Here is a 24,789-nt window from a genome sequence, read left to right as displayed (position 1 = left end):
TTTTCATCCATGAGTTGCATCATGCTGCAGCCTTGCCTTTCCTTATCACTGTAACCTTCTTCAAATCCACAAAGCTCCACCAGCATTCCTTACTTTCAAGTCTAGGCTCCTTATTAGCTTACATTTCCCTTATCATGTCATTTGTGGCCATGCCTTGGCCCCAAACACGACGTCCTTCCCCAAATCTCATCTCCATCCCTTTCCTTTAGATAGTCCTTAAAATAGTCTTCATTGACTAAGTGGTAGTTCTCTACAGGGTCAGCGTCCACTTTTATTTGAAAAGGTTCCTATGAGGCGTGTGGTGTTCTAAAATGTCAGTGCTGCCACATATGCTCAGTGGCCATTTTGTGAGGTACACCTGTCCTTTAATACAAATATCTAGTCAGTCAATCATGTGCCAGCAACTCAATACATAAAAGCAAGCAGACATGTCAAGAGGTTCCATTGCTGTTCAAACCAACCATCAGAATGGGGAATAAATATGTTCTAAGTAACTTTGAACATGATTGAATGATTAACGGTGTCAGACGGGGTGGTTTGAGTATCTCAGAGATCTCCTGGGATTTTCACGTACAACAGTCTCCACAGTTTACAGAGAATGGTGCAAAAACTTAAAAAAAAAATAATCCAGTGAGCAGAAGTTCTGTGGGCAAAAAAATGCCTTGTAAATAAGAGCTCAGGGGAGAATGGCCCAACTGATTCAAGCTGACAGGAAGGCATAAGTCACCAAACAACCACCCATTACAACATGAGAAAATCTGCAGATGCTGGAAATTTGTGCGCGTTACCATCACAACCATGGTGTGTAGAAGAGCATCTCTGAATGCACAATGCATTAAATCTTAGGTGCAGAAGGTATCTAATAAAGTGGTCACTGAGTGCAGTTACATGTCCTTGTTGCCCATTATGTCAACATTTGACAAACAGGGAGTATACAAACAAAATGAATCTTGTCTTCCCATTTCAGAGCAACACACACACAAAATGCTGGAGGAACTCGGAAGACCAGGCAGCATCTATGGCAAAGAGTAAACAGTCAACATTTTGGGCCGAGACCCTTCTTCAGGACTGGTGAACGGTCTGCTGAGCCTGGCCTGCTGAGTTCCTCCAGCATTTCGTGTGCGTTGCTTTGGATTTCCAGCATCTGCAGGTTTTCTTATGTCTGCGTTCCCATTTCAGAACATGGTGCTCCTAATAAAAAAGAAAAACACTATCCCCAATACATGGTTAAAAAAAAAAATTTAGTTGCCAAGACTGAAAACCAACTAGAATCCTGACTTAAAGGAAATGCACGTTAGACATGACATAGATTTTATTATAGCGCTATGTGAACCTGCCTAAAAGATCAACCACAAAGTTAACAGCAGAATGAAAATATATTTTGAAACTTGTGAAATGAATAATGAACTCAACGCAGGTTGCTTTTCAAGTGTAGATTATACAGTATATTGTGTATACAACTTGAGCCAGGTCAAGTGTAAAACGTGTAATTCAAGATAGTGAGCCACTGGAGCATTGTTGCCTTGTGCCATCATTTTAGTCCTCAAAAAAAAATAGAACATTTACAGCTATCCTCTACGTTCTGAGCTGAAGTGGCAAGGAGGACATGCACAGAAGCTTCTTGGAAAGAGTTTAAAGAGCATTCATGTAAATTCTTCTGCAAAGCACAACAACAATATGCAAAAAAGCACCTATGTGAGTCAGTTACAAGATTCACCCATTGCGTCATCAACTTTATAAAGTCATACGGTATACAAGTGTCCTGCACCGTTAACTTCTTTGAGGACTATTGACATTTTGCGAGAAGTCAAACTTCTCTTTCTTGCAGACTCAAATTGGCTTATGGATGTTATATTCACTTCAAAAATGTCAGTCCCAGTCCAACTTTCTTTTTCTGGAGGGAGCACTGATTAAAATAAAAGAGAACACCCCAACTTTGATGACGACAGTCAACAAGAGGAACAGAATCATGAAAATGCAACAGTTTCATTTCCTCGCCACTAGAGAAACGTGCTGCCAACTGTTAAGTTTGTGGTACTGGGAAGCCGGGTGGCCATGAATAACAAACATGAGAGACGGAGAGGTGAGGAACAAATGTGCTGCTGTTCATTTTTAATTGTAAGTCACCTACCCAGAAAACGCTCTCACATTATGTTCAGTATGTGACATACAGGGAAGTTCAACAGCAACCCGCAAGGGTCAAAATATACATGAATGCATAACATATCCTGCCCCCCATGTTTTAATGATTTCTACCCTTTTCCACACACAGGCCAGCTTTAATATTGAATGGAGAAATCAAATACAACCAAACTTTTTTTCTTAATAGGGAAAGAGAGTAAACTGCTTCTATTCCCAGACATAACCCTAGGGATTATTCTGCCCCATGAGCTGAGGCTCAGTGAATAAACTAGAGATTTAATCCATCTGGAGGCCACCTGTTTCAGTGAGAGTATCACCAACCTGGCAAAGACGCCAAAGTTATTTTAACTCTCGATGGTGTATGTATAGATCCTAGCCTGGGTACTGCATTGTCAGTATGGGGCACCTCAGAAAGCAAAGCTGATGGAAGACGAATGCCCTAAGGACTGGTGTGTGATGATTCTGACTGCCAAGCAGGTCACCTAGAATATCTGGAAACGGCGGTCACATTGCAGGTGGTGGTAGAATTTCAGGGGATTTTTGATTGTAAAGACAAAGTTCCACTTGCCTTCAAGCTGTTAACTAGTTTAGTGAAAAGAGTTATATCTATGCCTTTTTTTACTATTTGTTTAGGACCGGATGACACAATTAGAGTCTGTTCCAGATGTTCCACCGTGAATAGAGTGGCAAGCTTCCTCTCAAATTTCATTTCGAGACCTTTCAGTTCTGCTTCCACCTCTTCCACAGAGAAAAACCACCCCAGTCTGTGAACTCTCCTTGTTGACAGTGAGAATGGACAGCAGTGGTTTCACATCCACATTTGCTTTTCGCTGCATTTCTAAAATATCAACCTTTTTTGTTAATCTCCCTATCACCTTCTCATGATGGAATAGGAGCAAAGTAGTTTCCATGCTATGAAACAGGTATTGGGATCCTCTGCTCCCGACCATCATGTCTGTCAAGTTTTTCATGTGGGATAGACTGCAGGAGCGACTACCTGGTTGAATTAAATTATTTGAAAACCATTGACTGGGTGACATTGGTCCTTCACCAAGCACCTCTTCAGTCATTGTTGCTAGTCCACGTACACTTTTCTCCAAGATGAAAAACTCTTTGAATTCAAAGTCCCCCAATAAGGATTTAGAGATTCAATCAGGATTGCTTCCTGAGGAACTTCTTGATCAGCTTCTAATGCAGAAGGAGTACACATCTCTGCTTGGGCAGCACCATTGCATTCTATACCTTCTTTAAGGGTTTCTGATTGCTTCCTCCATCCTATTGCCCATCTTGGATCCTCCAATAGCACTTTATCATCAAAGGGTGTCAGCTCTATTGGATCTATTGCCTAGTGGGGTCAGCAGTAAACTATTCTGCTTCCTCTCCAGTATAGGAATTACATTGCTTACAATCACCAAAAACACATTTGCCATCACCAAGCTTTCTCCTAAAGCACATTCCCCTGTAGTCGCATTCCTGTCCTTCTCTAGTATCTCTATCACAGAAGTCTTTGTCTGTGCCACCACAATTAAAGGTTCTTGATGTTGTGATGCACCCACTTCCAATTCTCTGTTTGCAATTTAATCATGAATATTTTCTTTATTTTCCAATGGGCTTCCAAGGGAATATTGGAAGTATTGGTCACATGACAGCCACCAGCAAAGCTTCAGCACGGGGACTGAGTAAATCAAGGTCTTCCTTTATTCTTCATCATGGCATCTAGTCAGAGGGAATCATCTATTACCGCTCCAATAGTCACCCTCTGTCTTCTCCCACAAAGCCAATGCCTAATCCAATCTACTACCTTCGATGCAGAGTGACTAAATCTTCTTGACCAACATCCCATGTGGGATATTGTCAAATACATCACTCCTCTACCTAAAGTCCATGTAGATAACATTCACTGCCTTGCCTCCACCAACTTTCCTGGGAACTTCTTCGAAAAACTCTGTAATACTGGTTAGGAATGACCTATCACATGCTGAGCCGTGCTGACTATCCCTGTGCATCCAAGTTCTTATATATCTGGTTCCTTAGAAAACCTTCCAAAACTTTCCCACTAATGTCAGGCTCACTGACCTATCCTTTTTCAGGTCTCGTTTATCCTCTTCCATTTTCATGCCACTTATGTCATCCCCCTCTTTCTTTTCCACGTCATCTGATGAATCCACTGTTTTCGTATCTCCATTGACTCCTTTCTCTTTGCTCTTCCATTTGTCAAGCTGGGCTTTGCTCTTTGCATCTACTTTTACAAACAGCTTTTTGTCTCCCACTTGAAGTTCTTGCAATAAACTTAATGCACACAGAGAAAGAATGGTTCCTTATATTCACAAAAGCCGAATGGTTGCAACTTTCCTGAAACTCCTTAAGCTCTCTCCAAGCTTAAAAACAAGCCATATTTTGAAAGCAACTGCTCGATTAATACATCAGAAGCTTTCTCAGATACAGTACGTATAAAACATATTCATCTCCCTTGGAAGTGTTCACGTTTTATTGTTTACAACATTAAATCACAGTGGATTTAATTTCATTGTTTTTTGGACACAGATCAACAAAAAAAACTCTTTCACATCAAAGTGAAAACAAAGTGATCTAAATTAATTACAAATATAAAACACAAAATAATTGATTGCCTAAGTATTCTCCCGCTTTAATATGACACACTGAAGCATCATTGGTGCAGCCAATCGGTTTTAGAAGTTACATAATTACAGCAGTTAAATGGAGATCAACTGTGTGCAGTCAAGTTGTTCCAATTGATTGTAGTAAAGATACACCTGTAAATGGAAGGTCCAATTGCTGGTGAGTCAGTAACCTAGCAAAAACTACACTCTGAAGACAAAATAATATTCCAAGCAACTCCGCAAAAAGGTTATTGAAAAGCACAAGTCAGGAGATGAACACAAGAACATTTCCAAGTCAATGAATATCCCTTGGAGTACAGCTAAGTCAATCATCAAGAAATGGAAAGAATATGGCACAGCTGTAAATCTGCCTAGAGCAGGCTGTCCTCAAAAACTGAGTGACCGTGCAAGAAGGGGACTAGTGAGGGAGGCCACCAACAGACCTATGACAACTCTGGAGGAGTTACAAACTTTAGTGGCTGAGATGGGAGAGACTGCATGTACAACAACTGCTGCCGGGTGCTTCACCAGTTGCAGCTTTATGGGAAAGCCACTGTTGAAAAAACTCACATGAAATCTTGGCAAGAGTTTGCCAGAAGGCATGTGGGAGCCTCTGAAATGGTTCAGGTGCTCTATGTCTGATGAAACCAAAATTGAGCTTTCTGGCCATTAGACTAAAACGCTACATTCGTCATAAGCCAAACACCGCACATCATCAAAAACACACACACCATTCCTACCATAAAGCTTGGTTGTGGCTGTATCATACTGTGGGGATGCTTCACTGCAGGAGGTCCTGGAAGGCTTGTGAAGGTAGAGGGTAAAATAAATGCAGCAAAATACAGGGAAAACCTGGAGGAAAACCTAATGCAGTCTGTGCAACTGTGACTTGGGAGAAGACTTGGTTTCCGAGAAGACTTGGTTTCCAAGAAGACAATGACCCTAAGCATAAAGCCAAAGCTGCACAGGAATGGTTTAAAAACAACAATGTCCTGGATTAGCCAGTCAGAATCCGGACCTCAATCCAATTGAGAATTTCTGGCTTGACTTGAAAAGGGCTGTTCACTCATGATCCCCATGCAATCCGCAGTTTTGTAAAGAAAAATGGGGGAAACTTGCAGTGTCCAGAGTTGCAAAACTGATAGGGACCTATCCACAGAGACTCAAGGTTGCAATTGCTGCCAAAGGTAAATCTACAAAATTCTGACTTGAAGGGGGTGAATACTTATACAATCAATAATTTAGTGTGTTATACTTGTAATTAATTTAGGTCACTTTGTAGAGCCCTGTTTTCACTTTGACATGAAAGTATATTTTTCTGTTGATTAGTGGCATAAAAGCCAAATTAAATCCACTGTGATCGATGTTGTAAGACAATAAAACAAGAAAAGTTCCAAGTGCTGTGAATACTTTTTATAGGCACTGAACGTTGCCTACAAAAAAAACTGTTGTAGTCGACCCACTGCTTTTGTCACTCACTATTCCTCTGAGTAGAGTGGCCCTTCCTTCGTCCAATATGCTTTCCAAACAGAAGCACAGATGTTGGCACAAACACGCGTTTGCTCTCTGTTGGGCAAAAGTTCGTGGTGTACAGCATGGAGACATATGTGACATCATCCAATACCTTTCTTAATTCACTTTCAATTAATTCTATGACAAGGGAAGTGGCTTGCAAATGGTGGATAGATCTCTAATCAAGTTGTAGTTGTCTCAGCCAATCACAACCCCACAATGCTGGTCCCCCTGTTTTTACCCCATATCAGCTCAATGGGGCTTGCTATTTGTTATATTTCACTATTATAAATGCATTCCCACAGGAATGATCTTTTCTTCAGTATAAATTCTTAGTTGGATATCTGCGGGCTTCAGTGCTCGATCTTTGAAATGCCGTTCAGTCATTTTGTGGAATGACTGATACAGCTGAGCCAGCCTCCAATTCCATGTTATTTAATTTGCCACTCACTTCTGGTGCAAGCCATATTGCTCATCTATTGTTAGTTTTCACACTTTAATCTCAAGGTTACTCAGTCCTGTGTCACTGTCATCATTATCAGATTTTTCATCAGTAATACGCAGATTAGTGATCTTTTTGAGACTGCAACTTGACTTACTTTTTCTCTTCCTTGTGCAGTCCATTTATTTTTGTCTGCCTGGCCTGCTCCTTGTATGTGTCCTACTTTGTTGCATTTACTGTAAGTTTTGTCTTGATATCAGGTGTATATAAGCCCTGCCACAATGGTAACACAATTTGTTTGATCAGGCACGCTTTCAATTAGGCACCGCAATTTACTCATGCTCAATTTCATCCCTGACTGCAACTGAATTGCATTTCTGTCTGCTGTTTCCATTCATAAAGCAATTTCAGCTGCTCTTTTAAATGCAAGTTATGCTTCAGTTAAGAGCTGTTTTTGAATGTTTTCTTGTTAGATTCCACAAACCAAAAGGTCTCTCAGTGCATCATTAAGCCCATTACTGAACTAACAAAGCTCAGACAAACTATGTAATTCAGCCACGCAAGCTGAGATTCTGACTCCCCTTCCTCCTGATTCTGGTTTATGAAACCCAATGTATTCTGCAGTCAACAGTGGTTTTGATTCTAAGTGTTCCTGCATTACTTTTATGATATCAGCAAAACTCATTTCAGCTGGTCTGGCTGCAGCAATCAAACTTCAAGGTAAACTGTATGTCTTTAAACCCAATGCACTAAGCAAAAATGGCATTTGTTTTTCACTGGTATTCCACTGGTTTTAAAATACTCAATCCGTTCAGTATATAAAATCCAGTTATCTGTTGTGTAAACACATCAATCTTCCCAATGTACCAAGCCATTTCTGCTCTTTTTGTACGTTTCAATTTTATGTGATAAATAAACTTGATGCTTAAAGTCCAGCATTTGCCAAATGGTCCCAGAAAAGGGAATATTCAGGAAAAGAAAATGTTCAAAGTCTGACAGCCAGGTGACTTGCAACATTGAATGGAACCAAAAAGAGCAAAAGGTTTTTTTTTGTTGTGAAGTTGCTCAAATAGTTTCAATTGCTTTAAATGATCCTCAATATTCATAGCCATTTTGAGTGTTTGTGCACCAGATTTTAAACACAATACTCTAAAAGATGAACTTTTTATTTCATCGCTTGCTTTTTTTTCTGGGGGGGTGGGGTGTGGGAGTTGTAAGTATGGACATTGTTCCTGAGCCTTGCATGTATTGCCTATTACCCTTGAGCTACCTTCCTGAATCCCTGCAGCAGGTCTGATATTGTGCTATTGAGTTAACAGTTCTAGTACTTAGATCTGGAGCTGGTCTCTCAGGTTACCAGATCACCTATTCTAGTCCACACAGGGAGACTGATCCAGGCAAATTCTAATCTACAATAATCCCTGCAGAGAAAACAAGAGGTTATTACATTATTTTCATCTTGTGACAGTTGATTCAATAAATTATAAGAGTCACCAGGAAGGGTTTTCACTATGCTGGTTAACCCCTGCAAGAGACTTGGTTAAATGCTGCCTCTATATCATGGGCAGTCATCTCACCTAGAGTCCTAGAGTTATACAGTCAGACAGCATGGAACAGGACCTTGGTCCAACTGGTCCATGCTGACCAAAAACCCAATTTGCCTATGTTTGGCCCAAAACCCTCAGTTAATGGTAAGAGCCCATGGTATAAAAGCTGCAGCTTTCTGATCCATGTCCTTTTTAAATGTTGGTAGTTCTTTCCATACATTGGCCACTCTTTGGCTAAAAACATTGCTCCTTGGGTATCTCCAAAATTTCTCCCTTCTCACCTGAAACCTATGCCCTCCAGTTTTTCATTCCTCGTTCCTCAGAAAAAGGCTTGCACACTTAACCTCTCTATAACCTGAATAATTTACGTACCTCTATACAATCTGCCCCCCTTCGTTGTCCTATACTCCACTGAGAAAAGCCCCTAGCTCATCAATTGCTCTCCATAACTCAGCCACTCACCCCTCTCCACAACTCAACTGCTAACCTCTGGAATTTAGCTCTTTGGTCCATGCTTAAACAAAACCGTGATTTGGTGTGAAGCTGAGTGACTTAGTGAAACCCAAACTGGATGTCAGTCAGCAGATTATTGTTGGATTGCACCATCATTGAAGCTCTCCACTCCATTTCTGATTACTTCGTTTGGACTGAGTAGACAATAATTAACTTCAATGTATTGACCCTGGAGTTTTGTACATAAGAGTGTAACTGGATAATTTTCCTCGTCGGAGGTAAATTTCCTATGAGGTAGAAACAGTAAGTAGCTGGCCACATGGTCCTATTTATACACAACAAAAACAATTCAAGGGATCTGGACTTCACAGGCTGAACCAATGTTTAGTTACTCATCTTGTGTTGGCCTTGTGGGGATGGTAGTGAGCTACCATCTTTGTACTGTGGGTTTACTCACAATGTTGTTCGGGACAAAGTTATGCAATTTTAACCAGGTGATGGTGAAGTAATGGTATATATTTCCAAGTCAGGTTTGTGTGTGCCCATTTCACCATTCAATAATTTTTATATCCAAACCCATCTCCTGTTTCAACTCCAAATGCCTGGATTCCCTTGCTATCTGAAAATGTGTCTGTCTCCAACATAAATATCTTCAGTGACAGCCTCCATTACTCTTTGCACCAATTCTTATTGCAATGTTACATTACTGAGGTACAGAACAGAGAGAGTTTGCATTCATCATGTTACCTTACTTAATTTCACTTTTGGTGAGTGAACCAAGAAACCGAAGGAAATAAATGCACTAAAGTTTATAGGAAAGTACAAGAACTTTCAAACCATGTGTGCTGTGGGTTGGAACAAAGCCAAAAGCGTTAAGCCCAAGAGCAAGTGCGATTCATGTAGCGGTTGACTAATAACATGAAAAAACAGCATTTTACTCAGTGCTTGGGGAAACCAGAGCAACTCTGCAAACAGGTTTAGTCAGGATTTTTCTTTTCTTATCCAGATAGCAATTAAAGCACTGCATCTGAAGTGCCATGATTAAAGTACTGGTAGGAAATGTATTGATCAATTGTTGAACACTTTCACAAATAGTAGCAAGTAGATGCCTCACTCATTTCTTCATTTAATAATAATGGGAAAGAGTACTAATACTGAACATAACATTGGGGATAATATCCTTGCTTCTTGGAAGAATGATATAGCGTATGAGAAGTCAGGCACCATCACAGTTTAACATCTCATGCAATAGGCAAAATCTCTCACAATGTAGCTCTTCCTCACTGTTTTGCTAAGTTGAATGTTATGCTCAAGTCTTTGATGTGAGCCTCAATCTTCAGATTCAGAAACAAAACTATTAGAAATACCATTTCAGAACAGATTCAACAACTGTATGCTGTTACCAATTTACATTTAAAATTTTTACTGACAATTATAGTTTTATTATTCTAGAATATACTAAAGTGGTTTTATTGAACAAAGCTATGACTCAAACATAGTGCATGGCACAGAGATAGCAAATGAATGTATGAGATTTGGTTATAGAAATCTACAGTCCCGAAAAACATCAGTTCGTTCCAAACTATTCTGAATTAACACAATCTTCCTGAAGGATGATTAAAATGTAAGGCCCTTCAGTGCTGGATTTAGGAGGGCATGCACTGTGGCACAAGTGTCCAGCTCAGTACTGGAAAATCACTCCACTCTCTGAGAAGGGAGGGAGGCAAAAGGTAGGAAATTATAGGCCAGTTAGCCTGACTTCTAGATGTTGAAGTCCATTATAAAGGATAGGGTTTTGGGGTACTTGGAAACACATGATAAAATAGACCAAAGTCAGCATGGTTTCCTCATGGGGAAATCTTGCCTGACAAATCTGTTAAAAAAATTTTTTTGAGGAAAAGAAAACTGGCAGCATTGACAAAGCAGGGTCCGTGGATGCTGTTTACTTGGATTTTCAGAAGCCTTGGACGAGGTGCCACAGATTAAGCTTTTAAACAGGAAAGATAATAATATGGTTAGAAGATTAGCTGACTACTGGAGACAAAGGATGGGAATAATGGGGTGCATTTTCTGGTTGTTTGCCGGTGACTAGTGATGTTCTGCCGGGGTTGGTGTTGGGACAGAATCACTTCTTTTCATGTTAAATGTCAGTGATCTGGATGATGGAATTGATGGTTCTGTGGTTTTAAGTTTTGGGGATGATACAAAAATAGGCTGCAGAAAAGGTAGAGTTGCGGAAGCAGGAGACACATTAGGAAAATGGGCAAAGAAGTGGCAGATGGAATACTGGAAAAAGTGTATGGTCATGTATTTTGACAGAAGGAATAAGGGCGTTAACAATTTTCTAAATGGGGAGAAAATTCAGATCAGAGGTGCAAAGGACTTGTGAGTCCTTGTACAGGATTTCCTAAAGGTCACCTTGCAGGTTGAGTTGGTGGTAAGGAAAGCAAATGAAATGTTAGCATTCACTGTGGGAAGACAAGAATATAAAGGCATGGATATAATGCACAGGCTTTATAAGGCATTGGTCCAACTGCATTTAGAGTGCTTTGAGCAGTTCTCAGGCCCTTATCTAAGAAAGGATGTGCTGGCATTGGAGAGGGTTCAGAAGAGGTTTACAAGGATGATCAGGGGAATGAAAAGGTTAACACACAAGGAGAGTTTCATGGCTCTGAGCTTATACGCTCTGGAGTTTAGAAGAATGAGGGGGATCTCATTGAAATTTATTGAATATTGAAAGGCCTAAACAGGGTGGACATGCAGAATCTAGGACCAGAGGGCACAACCTCAGAATTAAAGGGCATCCCTTTGGAACAGAAATGAGGAGGAATTTTGTTACCTAGAGGGTGGTGAATTGGTAGAATTAATTTCCAAAGACAAATAATTGGGTATATTTAAAGTGGAGGTTGATAGGTTCTTGATTAGTAAGGCGTCAAAGGTTATGGGGAGAAGGCAGGGCAATGGGGTTGAGAGGGATAATACATCAGTCATGATGGAATGGCAGAACAGACTCAACGGGTTGAATGGCCTAATTTTGCTCCAATGACTTACAGTATGGTCTGTGGATTTACCTCAGGTTTAAAACAGAATAATGCTGCAGGTTTTCTAAGTACATTCTGGTCTGGACATTGCATTAGAAATGATGGTGAAACAGTATGCAGAGTATTGTGTGTGCAGACTAGCAATTTGTCAGATAATTATTTTAATATCTTCTGCTATTTACAACAATGAAAATTATATTTCAACTCTTGCGATGTGGAATATTAAGCTGAAATGTTTATTTTACATCTGCAATACATTTTTACTGTTAAATCTGTTCCTTTGTTCTGGTTCTGTGTCTGTGGGAAAATGGCTGCTCAATCATCTAGATAACAACACCTTCACAAGCCTCAGAAATCCCCTTCTGTTGACGTCTGGCACAGATTCACTTTAAGAAATGTGAAATCCACTCAACTCCATGGTGGCTTATTCAGATTTAGTCTGCAATCCACTTAACCTATCATATATTTCAGTTCAAACTAAGCAATGAGGAAATGAGCTCATAGTTTATAAACAGTATGGAATCCACATCTTTGATGGTGAAATACACTGGTACGATCTATTAACAATATTGTGGAAGTCTAAAATGGAGGCAAACAGCTTTGTTTTCCATTCTCCTTCAATTAAAACAGCTGCACAAATTACCAAACTCATTGAACACAGATTAACATGACAGTACCTCCTCGGGCGCCCTCAAAGGGGTAGAACAACGCAACCAACAGGTTCATGAGAACGGCGAGATTGAAGGAAATGCTGCTCCAAAATGTCATGTTGCGGGAACACCAATACAAAACTGGCTGTCCTGTTAGAACAAAATAAATGGGTTTACAATGGGTTCAGGTCTTCAATTAGATACAAAATTTATAATTACATTATATTTTTCAAAAAGCATTTCAGACAAAATGATGGGCAGATAAGGAAGATTTGGAATAAACATTACCAAGGTAAAATGTAATTGCATTTCTATTATACCTTTCATGACTTAGATAATCAAAAAACACTCTGGAGTCAATGAAGTACTTGCTGAAGCATAATTAAGCCCTTAATGCAGCTAAGATGGTAGTCAACTTGTGTACAGCAAGCTACCATGAAGAGCAATCAGCCAATGATCTATTTTAGTGACAGATTCAGGAGAGCTGGAGCCCAGTTAATACATTAATGGCATCCAGCATAGGAACAAAGGGAGGCTTTTCAACCAAATGTTACCTGTTCCACTATTCCATCAGACCACAGTTAATCATCATCTTAATTCAATGTGCATACCTTAGCTTCCATTTTACTTCAGATCCTCATGTTATAAAAATGCATTTTCAGTTTTAAAGTTTCAACAGGCATAACATACATAAACTGTTGGTAGAACGTATGCTACATCACATGCCCATTTGTTTGAAAGATTGCTTCCTATGGTCCTGATAGTCCAGTGCTATTTAACATTGTATCCTCTTTGTCCTGAGCTCCCTAACTCAAAAACATAGCTTCTCCACAATTTCCCTAGCAAATCTATTTTAAGCACAAAGTTTGACATTTATATCATCCCTCAACTTCCCTCCTTAGGCAATATCTTACTATTAATTTTTAAATTCAAAGTTCAAAATATTCGAAGTAAATTTCTATCAGAGTGTATATATGTCACCATACACAACCCTGAGATTCATTCCCTTGTGGGTATTCTCAATAAATACACAATAGAATAATAATCATAATGGAATCAATGAAAGACCGCACCAACCTGGGTGTCAACCAGTGTGAAAAAGACAACAAATTGCAAATACAAAAAGAAATAATAATAAATAAGTAAACAATAAATATCAAGAACTTGAGATGAAGAGTCTTTGAGAGTGAGTCCACAGGTTATGGGAACATTTCAACGATGGGGCAACTGAAGTTATCCTCTTTGGTTCAAGAGCCTAATGGTTGTGGGGTAATAATTGTTCATGAACCTGGTGGGGTGAGAGTCCGCAGTCCTGTACCCTTTTCCTAGTGGCAGCAGCAAAAAGAGAGCATGACCTGTGTAGTGAGGGTCCCTGAGGATTGATGCTGCTTTCCTGCGACAACACTTTGTGTAGATGTGCTCAGTGGTGGGTAAGGATTTACCCCATGATGAACTGGGCTGTATCCTCTACTTTTTGTAATATTTTCCATTCAAGAGTATTGGTGTTTCCATTCCAGGCTGTGATGCAACCAGTCAATATACTCCCCACTACATATCAATAGAAGTTTGTCAAAGTTTCAGATGTCATGTTGAACCTTCACAAACTCCAAATGAAGTTTTCTTCATAGTTGCATTTGCGTACTGGACCCAGGACAGGTCGTGCGAAATGATAACATCAAGGAATTTAAAGTTGCTGACCCTCTCCACTTCTGATGAGGACTGTCTCATGGACCTCTAGTTTCCTTTTCCTGAAGTTAACAATCAGCTCTGGTGGTTTTATTGACATTGAGTAAGAGGTTGCTGTTGTGGCACCAATCAGCCAGATTTTCAATCTATATTATGATACTTCACCAGCTTTAAAATATCCGTCAGCCAGTAATTACCCAAATACTGTCTATGTTCAGCCCATCAAACTAATATGCACCTAATCAATCTATTATTCCAAAATGTCTAAACAGGGATCAATTGTTATCAAGCTGCAGAGACGTTCTTTCTGACTCCTTGCAGCTGACACTCTTTGACAGAATGCATTAATAATTGGCTGTTCTCACTCAAAAGGTTTTATCTTGAGACAGTCAGGTGATGCCCCAATAGGTTTGATGCTTCTTATGCAAGCAGCCAAGCAGAGAAGCAGCATGGCCCATCAAACCCGGCTGTCTACTTCACAGTTCTGGGAGCTCCAACCATTGATCAGTATTCCAAAAAAAAAGCAATAAAGCTGTACTATCCTAATTCATTGTGGATATTACAAATATAGTCCCATATTATTCATTCAGCATTCAAATTTCTTATAGACAAACAGAACACTACTATTAATAATAACAACAAAAATACTGGAAAATCTCAGCAGGTCAAAAAGTATCTGTGGTAAAAGAAGCAGAACCTGAAATTTTACAAAGGAACTTGGACCTGAAATGTTAACAAGTTTCTTTCCACAGATGTTGCCTGACCTGCTGAGTTTTCCCCCAACATTTTCTGTCTGTATTGGAAATTCAAACAGCGGCAGTTTAAAAAAAAATACTCACCACCATTCACATCAGTTAATATAAACACACCATTCTTTAACTGTACTTCACAACATAGGTCTGCTTTGTCTTCTAACCTAATAAATCACTTGTGACTTAAGGATCAGATGAATGTAACTCAATTATTTATATTGTTTTTCCTTAAAGTCAATAGCATACTCAGATGAAAGTTTAATATTAGGACAGTATTTAAAGATACATGAACAATAAAAAGCAAAAGGTGAGAGCTTTGATCATGTGGGAAAAATCATTTTGCTTTCAGCACAGAAACTAGATATTTGGCCTCTCATGTCCTTGGGTTATCTGCTTAGCTGTACTTTCTTAATCAGTCGTAATGCAGGTTTTTCTTTCTTAGCTATTTATCCCCGAATTTTCCTCCACCTCCCTTTCAGATCGTGCATTCCAGATTATAAAAGCTGTGTAAGAGGAAATCTTATCATCTCAATAGTGTTGATTCCAATCATTCTTTAACACACATGCATTAAACTAACATTGGCTCAGAACTTTTGTAACTCAAGTGAAAGCTTTACACATTAGGAATCAAATAAATCGCCTCTTAGCAGGAGTGGATGAAAATAACCTTGAATTGTTTTAAAAGAAAAGTCAGGATGTAATCAAACAGATCTTATGTAACCCAGTGATGAATTTGCCACCCTCCAAACATCGGGTACAACTCCTGGGGCCAGTAAGTACGCAAAGATCACCAAAAGCATGACTTTCTCTTGTTTTCCTCAATGTCTCTGTTGGGAGGGCGGGGGGTGTCTATAGAATACACCCAAAAGAGTGATTGCTCCCTTCCTGTTTCTGACTTCCACTCATACCGGCTCAGTAAACCTCACAAAGAAATGCCATTCCCCCCACCTCTTAACTCCTTCCCTGTCCCAAACCCCAGAACATTCAGCAGCATTCCTGACCCATTGACAACCATGTCTCTGTAATGGCCACAATACCGTTCCATGAACTGACCCAAGCTCTGTTCCTCACCCTTGTTCCTGGTAATTCTCACATTGAAACATAACATTGCAATCCATCCAGCTGACTGTATTTATGCCCTATCCACTGCCTACATTTCCTCAGAGTCTCTGTGACCTTTACACAAACTGCTCCATCCTCTGAACTATCATACTGGTTCCTATTCCCCTGCCAACACGGTTTGAACTCTCCCAACAGCTCTAGCAAACCTGCCCATACAGGACATTGGGCCCCTTCAAGTTCAAGTGCAACCTGTCCCTTTTGATTAGGTCATACCTTCCCTAGAAGAGATCCCAATTATCTACGAAGCTGAAACCCTGTCCCTGCACTAATTCTTCAGCCACATGTTTATCTACTATATCATCCGTATTCTTAGGGCTTAGGCGGAAACGGGCGAGGCGAGGAAGGTTTGGTATTCATTTTTTTTTGTTGTTATTTGAGGAGAGGGGCAGTATGAGTGTGAGGGCAGTTTGTGTTCTCGGTGCCGGATGTGGGAGGCCCTGGAGTCTCCAAGCCTCCCGGACGTCCACATCTGCGCCAGGTGCGCCAAGATGCAGCTCCTGAGGGACCGTGTTAGGGAACTGGAGCTCGATGACCTTCGTCTGGTCAGGGAGAGTGAGGAGTTGATAGAGAGGAGTTACAGGCAGGTGGTCACACCGGGGCCACGGGAGGCAGACCAGTGGGTCACGGTTAGGAGGGGGAAGGGGAAGAGTCAGGTAATAGAGAGTACCCCAGTGGCTGTGCCCCTTGACAATAGGTACTCCTGTTTGAGTACTGTTGGGGGGGACAGCGTACCTGGGGGAAGTGACAGTGGCCGTGCCTCCGGCACAGAGTCCGGCCCTGTAGCTCAGAAGAGTAGGGAAAGGAAGAGGAGGGCTGTTGTAATAGGGGACTCGATAGTAAGGGGGTCAGACAGGCGATTCTGTGGACGCAGTCCAGAGACCCGGATGGTAGTTTGCCTCCCTGGTGCCAGGGTCCGGGATATTTCTGATCGTGTCCAAGATATCCTGAAGTGGGAGGGTGAGGAGCCAGAGGTCGTGGTACATATAGGTACCAATGACATAGGTAGGAAAAGGGAAGAGGTCCTGAAAGGAGAATATAGGGAGCTAGGAAGGGAGTTGAGAAAAAGGACCGCAAAGGTAGTAATCTCGGGATTACTGCCTGTGCCACGCGACAGTGAGAGTAGGAATGCAATGAGGTGGAGGATAAATGCGTGGCTGAGGGATTGGAGCAGGGGGCAGGGATTCAAGTTTTTGGATCATTGGGACCTCTTTTGGCGCAGGTGTGACCTTTTCAAAAAGGACGGGTTACACTTGAATCCTAAGGGGACCAATATTCTGGCAGGGAGATTAGCGAGGGCTACTGAGGTGACTTTAAACTAGAATGGTTGGGGGGTGGGAATCAAATTACAGAGGCTAGGCGAGAGGAGGTTAGTTCACAACAGTGGGATGGGAACCAGTGCAGAGAGAGAGGGGTGTAAAGTGAGGGTAGAAGCAAAAAGTACTAAGGAGAAAAGTAAAAGTGGCAGGCTGACAAATCCAGGGCAAGCATCAAAAAGAGCCACTTTTCAACATAATTGTATAAGGGCTAAGAGTGTTGTAAAAGTGAGCCTGAAGGCTTTGTGGGTCAATGCATGGAGCATTCGTAACAAGGTGGATGAATTAAAAGTGCAGATTGTTATTAATGATTATGATATAGTTGGGATCACAGAGACATGGCTCCAGGGTGACCAAGGATGGGAGCTCAACATTCAGGGATATTCAATATTCAGGAGGGCTAGACATGAAAGAAAAGGAGGTGGGGAGGCATTGCTGGTTAGAGAGGAGATTAACGCAATAGAAAGGAAGGACATAAGCCGGGAGGAATGTGGAATCAATATGGGTAGAGCTGCATAACATTAAGGGGCAGAAAACGCTGGTGGGAGTTGTGTACAGGCCACCTAACAGTAGTAGTGAGGTTGGGAATGGTATTAAACAGGAAATTAGAAATGTGTGCAATAAAGGAAGAGCAGTTATAATGGGTGACTTCAATCTACATGTAGATTGGGTGAACCAAATTGGTAAGGGTGCTGAGGAAGAGGATTTCTTGGAATGTATGCGGGATGGTTTTTTAAACCAACATGTCGAGGAACCAACTAGAGAGCAGGCTATTCTGGACTGGGTTTTGAGCAATGAGGAAGGGTTAATTAGCAATCTTGTCCTGAGAGGCCCCTTGGGTAACAGTGACCATAATATGGTGGAATTCTTCATTAAGATGGAGAGTAACATAGTTAATTCAGAAACAAAGGTTCTGAACTTAAAGAAGCCTAACTTTGAAGGTATGAGATGTGAATTAGCTAAGATAGACTGGCAAATGACACTTAAAGGGTTGACGGTGGATATGCAATGGCAAGCATTTAAAGATCGCATGGATGAACTGCAACAATTGTTCATCCCAGTTTGGCAAAAGAATAAATCAAGGAAGGTAGTGCACCCGTGGCTGACAAGGGAAATTAGGGATAGTATCAATTCCAAAGAAGAAGCATACAAATCAGCCAGAAAAAGTGGCTCACCTGAGGGCTGGGAGAAATTCAGAGTTCAGCAGAGGAGGACAAAGGGCTTAATTAGGAAGGGGAAAAAAGATTATGAGAGAAAACTGGCAGGAAACATAAAAACTGACTGTAAAAGCTTTTATAGATATGTGAAAAGAAAAAGATTGGTTAAGACAAATGTAGGTCCCCCACAGACAGAAACAGGTGAATTGATTATGGGGAGCAAGGACATGGCAGACCAATTGAATAATTACTTTGGTTCTGTCTTCGCTAAGGAGGACATAATCTTCCAGAAATAGTAGGGGACAAAGGGTCCAGTGAGATGGAGGAACTGAGGGAAATACATGTTAGTAGGGAAGTGGTGTTAGGTAAATTGAAGGGATTAAAGGCAGATAAATCCCCAGGGCCAGATGGTCTGCATCCCAGAGTGCTTAAGGAAGTAGCCCAAGAAATAGTGAATGCATTAGTGATAATTTTTCAAAACTCTTTAGATTCTGGACTAGTTCCTGAGGATTGGAAGGTGGTTAATGTAACCCCACTTTTTAAAAAAGGAGGGAGAGGGAAACCAGGGAATTATCGACCGGTTAGTCTAACGTCGGTGGTGGGGAAACTGCTAGAGTCAGTTATCAAAGATGTGATAACAGCACATTTGGAAAGCGGTGAAATCATCGGACAAAGTCAGCATGGATTTGTGAAAGGAAAATCATGTCTGACAAATCTCAGAATTTTTTGAGGATGTAACTGGTAGAGTGGATAGGGGAGAACCAGTGGATGTGGTATATTTGGATGTTCAAAAGGCTTTTGACAAGGTCCCACACAGGAGATTAGTGTGCAAACTTAAAGCACATGGTATTGGGGGTAAGGTATTGATGTGGATAGAGAATTGGTTGGCAGACAGGAAGCAAAGAATGGGAATAAACGGGACCTTTTCAGAATGGCAGGCAGTGACTAGTGGGGTACCGCAAGGCTCAGTGCTGGGACCCCAGTTGTTTACAATATATATTAATGTCTTGGATGAGGGATTTAAGTGCAGCATCTCCAAGTTTGCGGATGACACGAAGCTGGACGGCAGTGTTAGCTGTGAGGAGGATGCTAAGAAGATGCAGGGTGACTTGGATAGGTTAGGTGAGTGGGCAAATTCATGGCAGATGCAATTTAATGTGGATAAATGTGAAGTTATCCACTTTGGTGGCAAAAACAGGAAAACAGATTATTATCTGAATGGTGGCCGATTAGGAAAAGGGGAGGTGCAACGAGACCTGGGTGTCATTATACACCAGTCATTGAAAGTGGGCATGCAGGTACAGCAGGCGGTGAAAAAAGCGAATGGTATGCTGGCATTTCTAGCGAGAGGATTCGAGTACAGGATCAGGGAGGTACTACTGCAGTTGTACGAGGCCTTGGTGAGACCACACCTGGAGTATTGCGTGCAGTTTTGGTCCCCTAATCTGAGAAAAGACATCCTTGCCATAGAGGGAGTACAAAGAAGGTTCACCAGATTGATTCCTGGGATGGCAGGACTTTCATATGATGAAAGACTGGATGAACTAGGCTTATACTCGTTGGAATTTAGAAGATTGAGGGGGGATCTGATTGAAACGTATAAAATTCTAAAGGGATTGGACAGGCTGGATGCAGGAAGATTGTTCCCGATGTTGGGGAAGTCCAGAATGAGGGGTCACAGTTTGAGAATAAAGGGGAAGCCTTTTAGGACCGAGATTAGGAAAAACTTCTTCACACAGAGAGTGGAGAATCTGTGGAATTCTCTGGCACAGGAAACAGTTGAGGCCAGTTCATTGGCTATATTTAAGAGGGAGTTAGATATGGCCCTTGTGGCTAAAGGGATCAGGGGGTATGGAGGGAAGGCTGGTACAGGGTTCTGAGTTGGATGATCAGCCATGATCATACTGAATGGCGGTGCAGGCTCGAAGGGCTGAATGGCCTACTCCTGCACCTATTTTCTATGTTTCTATTCTTAACTTCACTGGTGCATGGTACAGGCAACAATCCAGAGAATACAACAACTGAAGTCCTGCCTTTTAGATTCCGACTTAGCTCCCCATATTCGCTCTTCAGAACTTCATCCCTTTTCCTAACAATGTCATTGGCACCAATATGTCCCATGACTTCTGGCTGTTCACCTTTCCTTGTTGGAATACTGTGGACCAAATCTGAGACGTCTCTTACCTTGGTCCAAGAAGGGAACCATCTGGTTATCTCTTTCACACAATCATCTGTCTGTTGCCCTAGATATTGAATCCCTAATCACCACCACTCTCCTCTTCCTCCCCTCCCTTTCTAAGCCCCAGAATTAGACTCAGTGAAGAGATCTGTTTGCTGCAGCTTTCCCCTGGTAGGTGCTCCCCCCACCCCAGCCAATAGTATCCAAAGTGCTATTGAGGGGATTCACCACAGGGGTACTATATGCTTTCAGCCTATTTCTTCTTTCTCTCTCACTCTCTCTCCTAACTGAAACCATCTACGTGCCTCCTGCGACTTGGGTGTGACTGCCTTCATGTAGCTCCCATCAGCTCCTCATTCTCCCAAATGATCTACAGATCATCCAGTTCCCTAACATGGACTGTAAGGAGCTGTAGGCAGCTGCTCTTCTCACAGGTGTAGTCACCAGAGACACTGGAGGTCTCCCAGCCTCCCACATTGTGCAAGAGGAGCACAATACTACCCTGGGATCCATTCTCATTGTCCTACCTATGGAATAATAAAGAAAGAAAGAAACATGACAGGAACCTAATCCTAGTCTCAACCTCTTCTCACCAAAGCCACTTAAGCCAAAGAGAGTTTCCCCTCTTTAACTCTGTCCGCTCCCAAAATAGCTGTTCCACTTAAACCTAGCTTTCTTCGAGGCCCCTGCCAACTGTCTAATTATTTGACAGATTTACAGAGGAACAAATAGTCCTGACAGCCTCTGCTTTTTGTATCTCCTGCTTCTTGTAACAAATAATGGCATCTGCTAACCAAAATGGAATAGAAAGTACCGACAGGTATGTGGCTTGAGGTGCAAGAGAAAATGAACAGTATATTAGATGGCAGCGCCTGGTTTGATGCCACCTATGACAAATGCATAACTTTCTTGTGGGTTTTCAGAAAGCATACAAGAACCTTCTCATTGCAAATTACATTGGTGCTTGCTTTCCTGTTCGGTCAATTTGACATTCAGCTCATTAATTCTATGCTAGCTGTCAGAGCAATCTTATCAATCATATTCCCCCACGATGAGCCACAGCCAGTAACCACTGCACCATTACTCCAATCAATTTGATGTACAGATCTTCTGAAGATACATTCTGTAAGATTTTACTCAACACTCAACCCAATTCCTTTGTAGATTTTTCTTGTGCATCTACAATAGCTCCCAATAACTCCACAGAACCTTCAAAGTTACAACATGCTCTCACCCTGGAATGCTGGCACCCGTCCCGCGGTTCCAAACTACCCAGGCCAACAACTGGAGTGCAGTCAGACTCAGATCCATTTGCTTTGACCTGATCAATTTGACCTTGGATGGTGATCTGAGTGGAGATGAACACGAGGCAAATGAAAGCAAAATAAATGTGATTGCATTTTCAAGAATGGATTGCTCTTTTGTCAAGTGTTCATAATGCTATTTTATAAGGAAGTAAGTTGCAAGGACCAGATAGGGTGGATGTGGGGAGGATGTTTCCTATGGTGGGGGTATCCAGAACTAGAGGGCACAGCTTCAAAACTGAGGGGTGACCTTTTAGAACAGAGATAAGGAGGAACTTTTTTAGCCAAAGAGTAATGAATCTGTGAAATGCCCTGCCACAGACTGCAGTGGAGGCCAAGTCTGCGGGTATACTTAAGGCAGAAGTTGATCGTTTCTTGATCAGTCAGGGCATCAAAGGATACGGTAAGAAATCAGGTGTATGGGGTTGAGTGGGATCTGGGATCAGCCACGATGGAATGGTGGAGCAGACTCGATGGGCTGAATGGTCTGATTTTGCTCCTCTGGTTTGTGGTCTTAAGTTATGGTTCAGCTCATTGTTGCCGAACCACAGTTGGAAACCAGACACATTATTATACTCTGTTTGAGTGTGTCCATTTAATATTGTGTACATGAATACTGAAAAGGCTTTTGATAAAGTACCATCTCATGGACATTGGTCCTATCTAATTTTGTTCAAGGCACAGCAGAAGAGAGAATACATTGGCTCAGAGAACAGAATGTGGCAGTGAACAACTAGAAAGAATATACAGCAAGTCTTCACTGTGGGTGCTTTCTTTGATAAAAATGACCTGGAAATGGAAGCAAAGTATGATTTCAAATTCTGTAGAATGTTTAAAATCATTCTAAAAGGATAGATTCCATAGCGCCTGATGAACAGGATTGGCAAAGCAAGATAAATCTAAACCATTAAACCTTAAATGATAACTTTCCAGAGAGAACTCAGTATACACCCAGAAAGTTTTCAGAATCAGATTTATCAGAATAACGTGGGCTGCCTTAACGACTATCACTCGGTAGCACGCACATTGACATTGATGAAATGCTTTGAGAGCTTGGTCATGACTAGACTGAACTCCTGCCTCAGCAAGGACCTGGACCCATTGCAATTTGCCTATCACCACAATAGGTCAATGGCAGATGCAATCTCAATGGCTCTCCACATGGCTTTAGACCACCTGGACAACACAAACACCTATATCAGGATGCTGTTGATCAACTATAGCTCAGCATTTAATACCATCATTCCCACAATCTTGATTGAGAAGTTGCAGAACCTGGGCCTCTATACCTCCCTCGCCAATTGAATCCTTGACTTCCTAACCAGAAGACCACAGTCTGGGTGGACTGGTGATAACATCTCCTCCTCACTGACGATCAACACTGACGCACCTCGGGGGGCGTGGGGTGTGCTTAGCTCACTGCCCTACTTTCTGTAGCTTGGCATAAGTCAAATACCATCTATAAATTTGCTGATGATACAACCATTGTTGGTAGAATCTCAGGTGGTGACGAGAGGGCGTACAGGAGTGAGATATGCCAACTAGTGGATAGTGGAGTGGTGCCGCAGCAACAACCTGGCACTCAATGCCAGTAAGACGAAAGAGCTGATTGTGGACTTCAGGAAGGGTAAGATGAAGGAACACATACCAATCCTCATAGAGGGATCAGAAGTGGAGAGAGTGAGCAGCATCAAGTTCCTGGGTGTCAAGATCCCTGAGGATCTAACCTGGTCCCAACATATCGATGTAGTTATAAAGAAGGCCAAACAGTGGCTATACTTCACTAGGAGTTTGAAGAGATTTGGCATGTCAACAAATGCACTCAAAAACTGCGATAGTTGCTCTGTGGAGAGCATTCTGACAGGCTGCATCACTGTCTGGTATGGAGGGGCTACTGCACAGGACTGCAGAAGGTTGTAAATCTAGTCAGCTCTATCTTGGGCACTAGCCTACAATGTACCCAGGACATCTTCAGGAAGCGGTGTCTCAGAAAGGCAGCGTCCATTATTAAGGACCTCCAGCACCCAGGGCATACCCTTTTCTCACTGTTACCATCAAGTAGGATGTACAGAATCCTAAAGGCACATACTCAGCAATTCAGGAACAGCTTCTTCCCCTCTGCCATCCAATTCCTAAATGGATATTGAATCTTTGGCTACTACCTCACTTTTTAAAAAAAATATACAGTATTTCTGTTTTTGCACATTTTATAAAATCTATAACTTCATGTCGCATGCCGCTGATAATAAATCTGATTCTGATTTATTATGACCTGCATGATATGTTATGTGTAATATATAAAATATTATAATTTATAGTATAAGAAATATATATATTTGTGGAATTTGGGAGTAACTTGAAAGCCTTTTCCAGAGTTATTATAGCCATGACAATCCAAAGGGATCATTGCCACTATAGCTTACCCTGTTTGTTTTACAGTGTGGTCACTGATTTGCAACAGGAATAGCCATCACTTCAGGAGGGCAGTTTCACTATTTGAAGGGTCACACTCATTTCACACATCAAGGAAATGGTAAACATCAACAACAAATTTCCTGACGTATATGAGTAATGATAAACCTGATTCTGATCTGGGTTTTCACTGTAGACTGAGAGTGGGAAGGGAGGAGGGAGTGGGAGGGGAGGGTGCAGGAAGCGCCAGAGGGACATCCTGTAATGATCAATAAACCAATTGTTTGGAATCAAATGACCTGGTGTCTCAGGGCTTGGTGTGTTTGCACCCATGCCACTCCCTGCCCTGGTACTCCTCTGCCACCTGTCCCACACCCCTCCTGTGGAGCTCCACACTCACTATTCCCAACATCCTTTGCTCCTATCAGATTTACAAACTCGCTCTCTGCTCCACTT

At 41.6% G+C, this 24,789-nt stretch overlaps 1 protein-coding gene across 9 annotated transcripts in view; it reads right to left on the bottom strand.

Annotated features, from left to right (window-relative positions):
• Nucleotides 1–24,789, bottom strand: part of LOC134356755 (inositol 1,4,5-trisphosphate receptor type 1) — a 552,079-nt gene that overhangs the window by 142,707 nt on the left and 384,583 nt on the right. For all 9 annotated transcript variants that reach the window (XM_063067855.1, XM_063067853.1, XM_063067854.1 and 6 more), the window contains one exon: nucleotides 12,436–12,558. In XM_063067855.1, the coding sequence (XP_062923925.1) occupies nucleotides 12,436–12,558 (123 nt within the window). The remainder of the gene's footprint in view (nucleotides 1–12,435; nucleotides 12,559–24,789) is intronic.

This window comes from Mobula hypostoma, chromosome 15 (genome assembly GCF_963921235.1).
Source record: "Mobula hypostoma chromosome 15, sMobHyp1.1, whole genome shotgun sequence".
Lineage (NCBI taxonomy): Eukaryota > Metazoa > Chordata > Chondrichthyes > Myliobatiformes > Myliobatidae > Mobula > Mobula hypostoma.
This window is presented reverse-complemented; position numbering and strand designations above follow the sequence as displayed.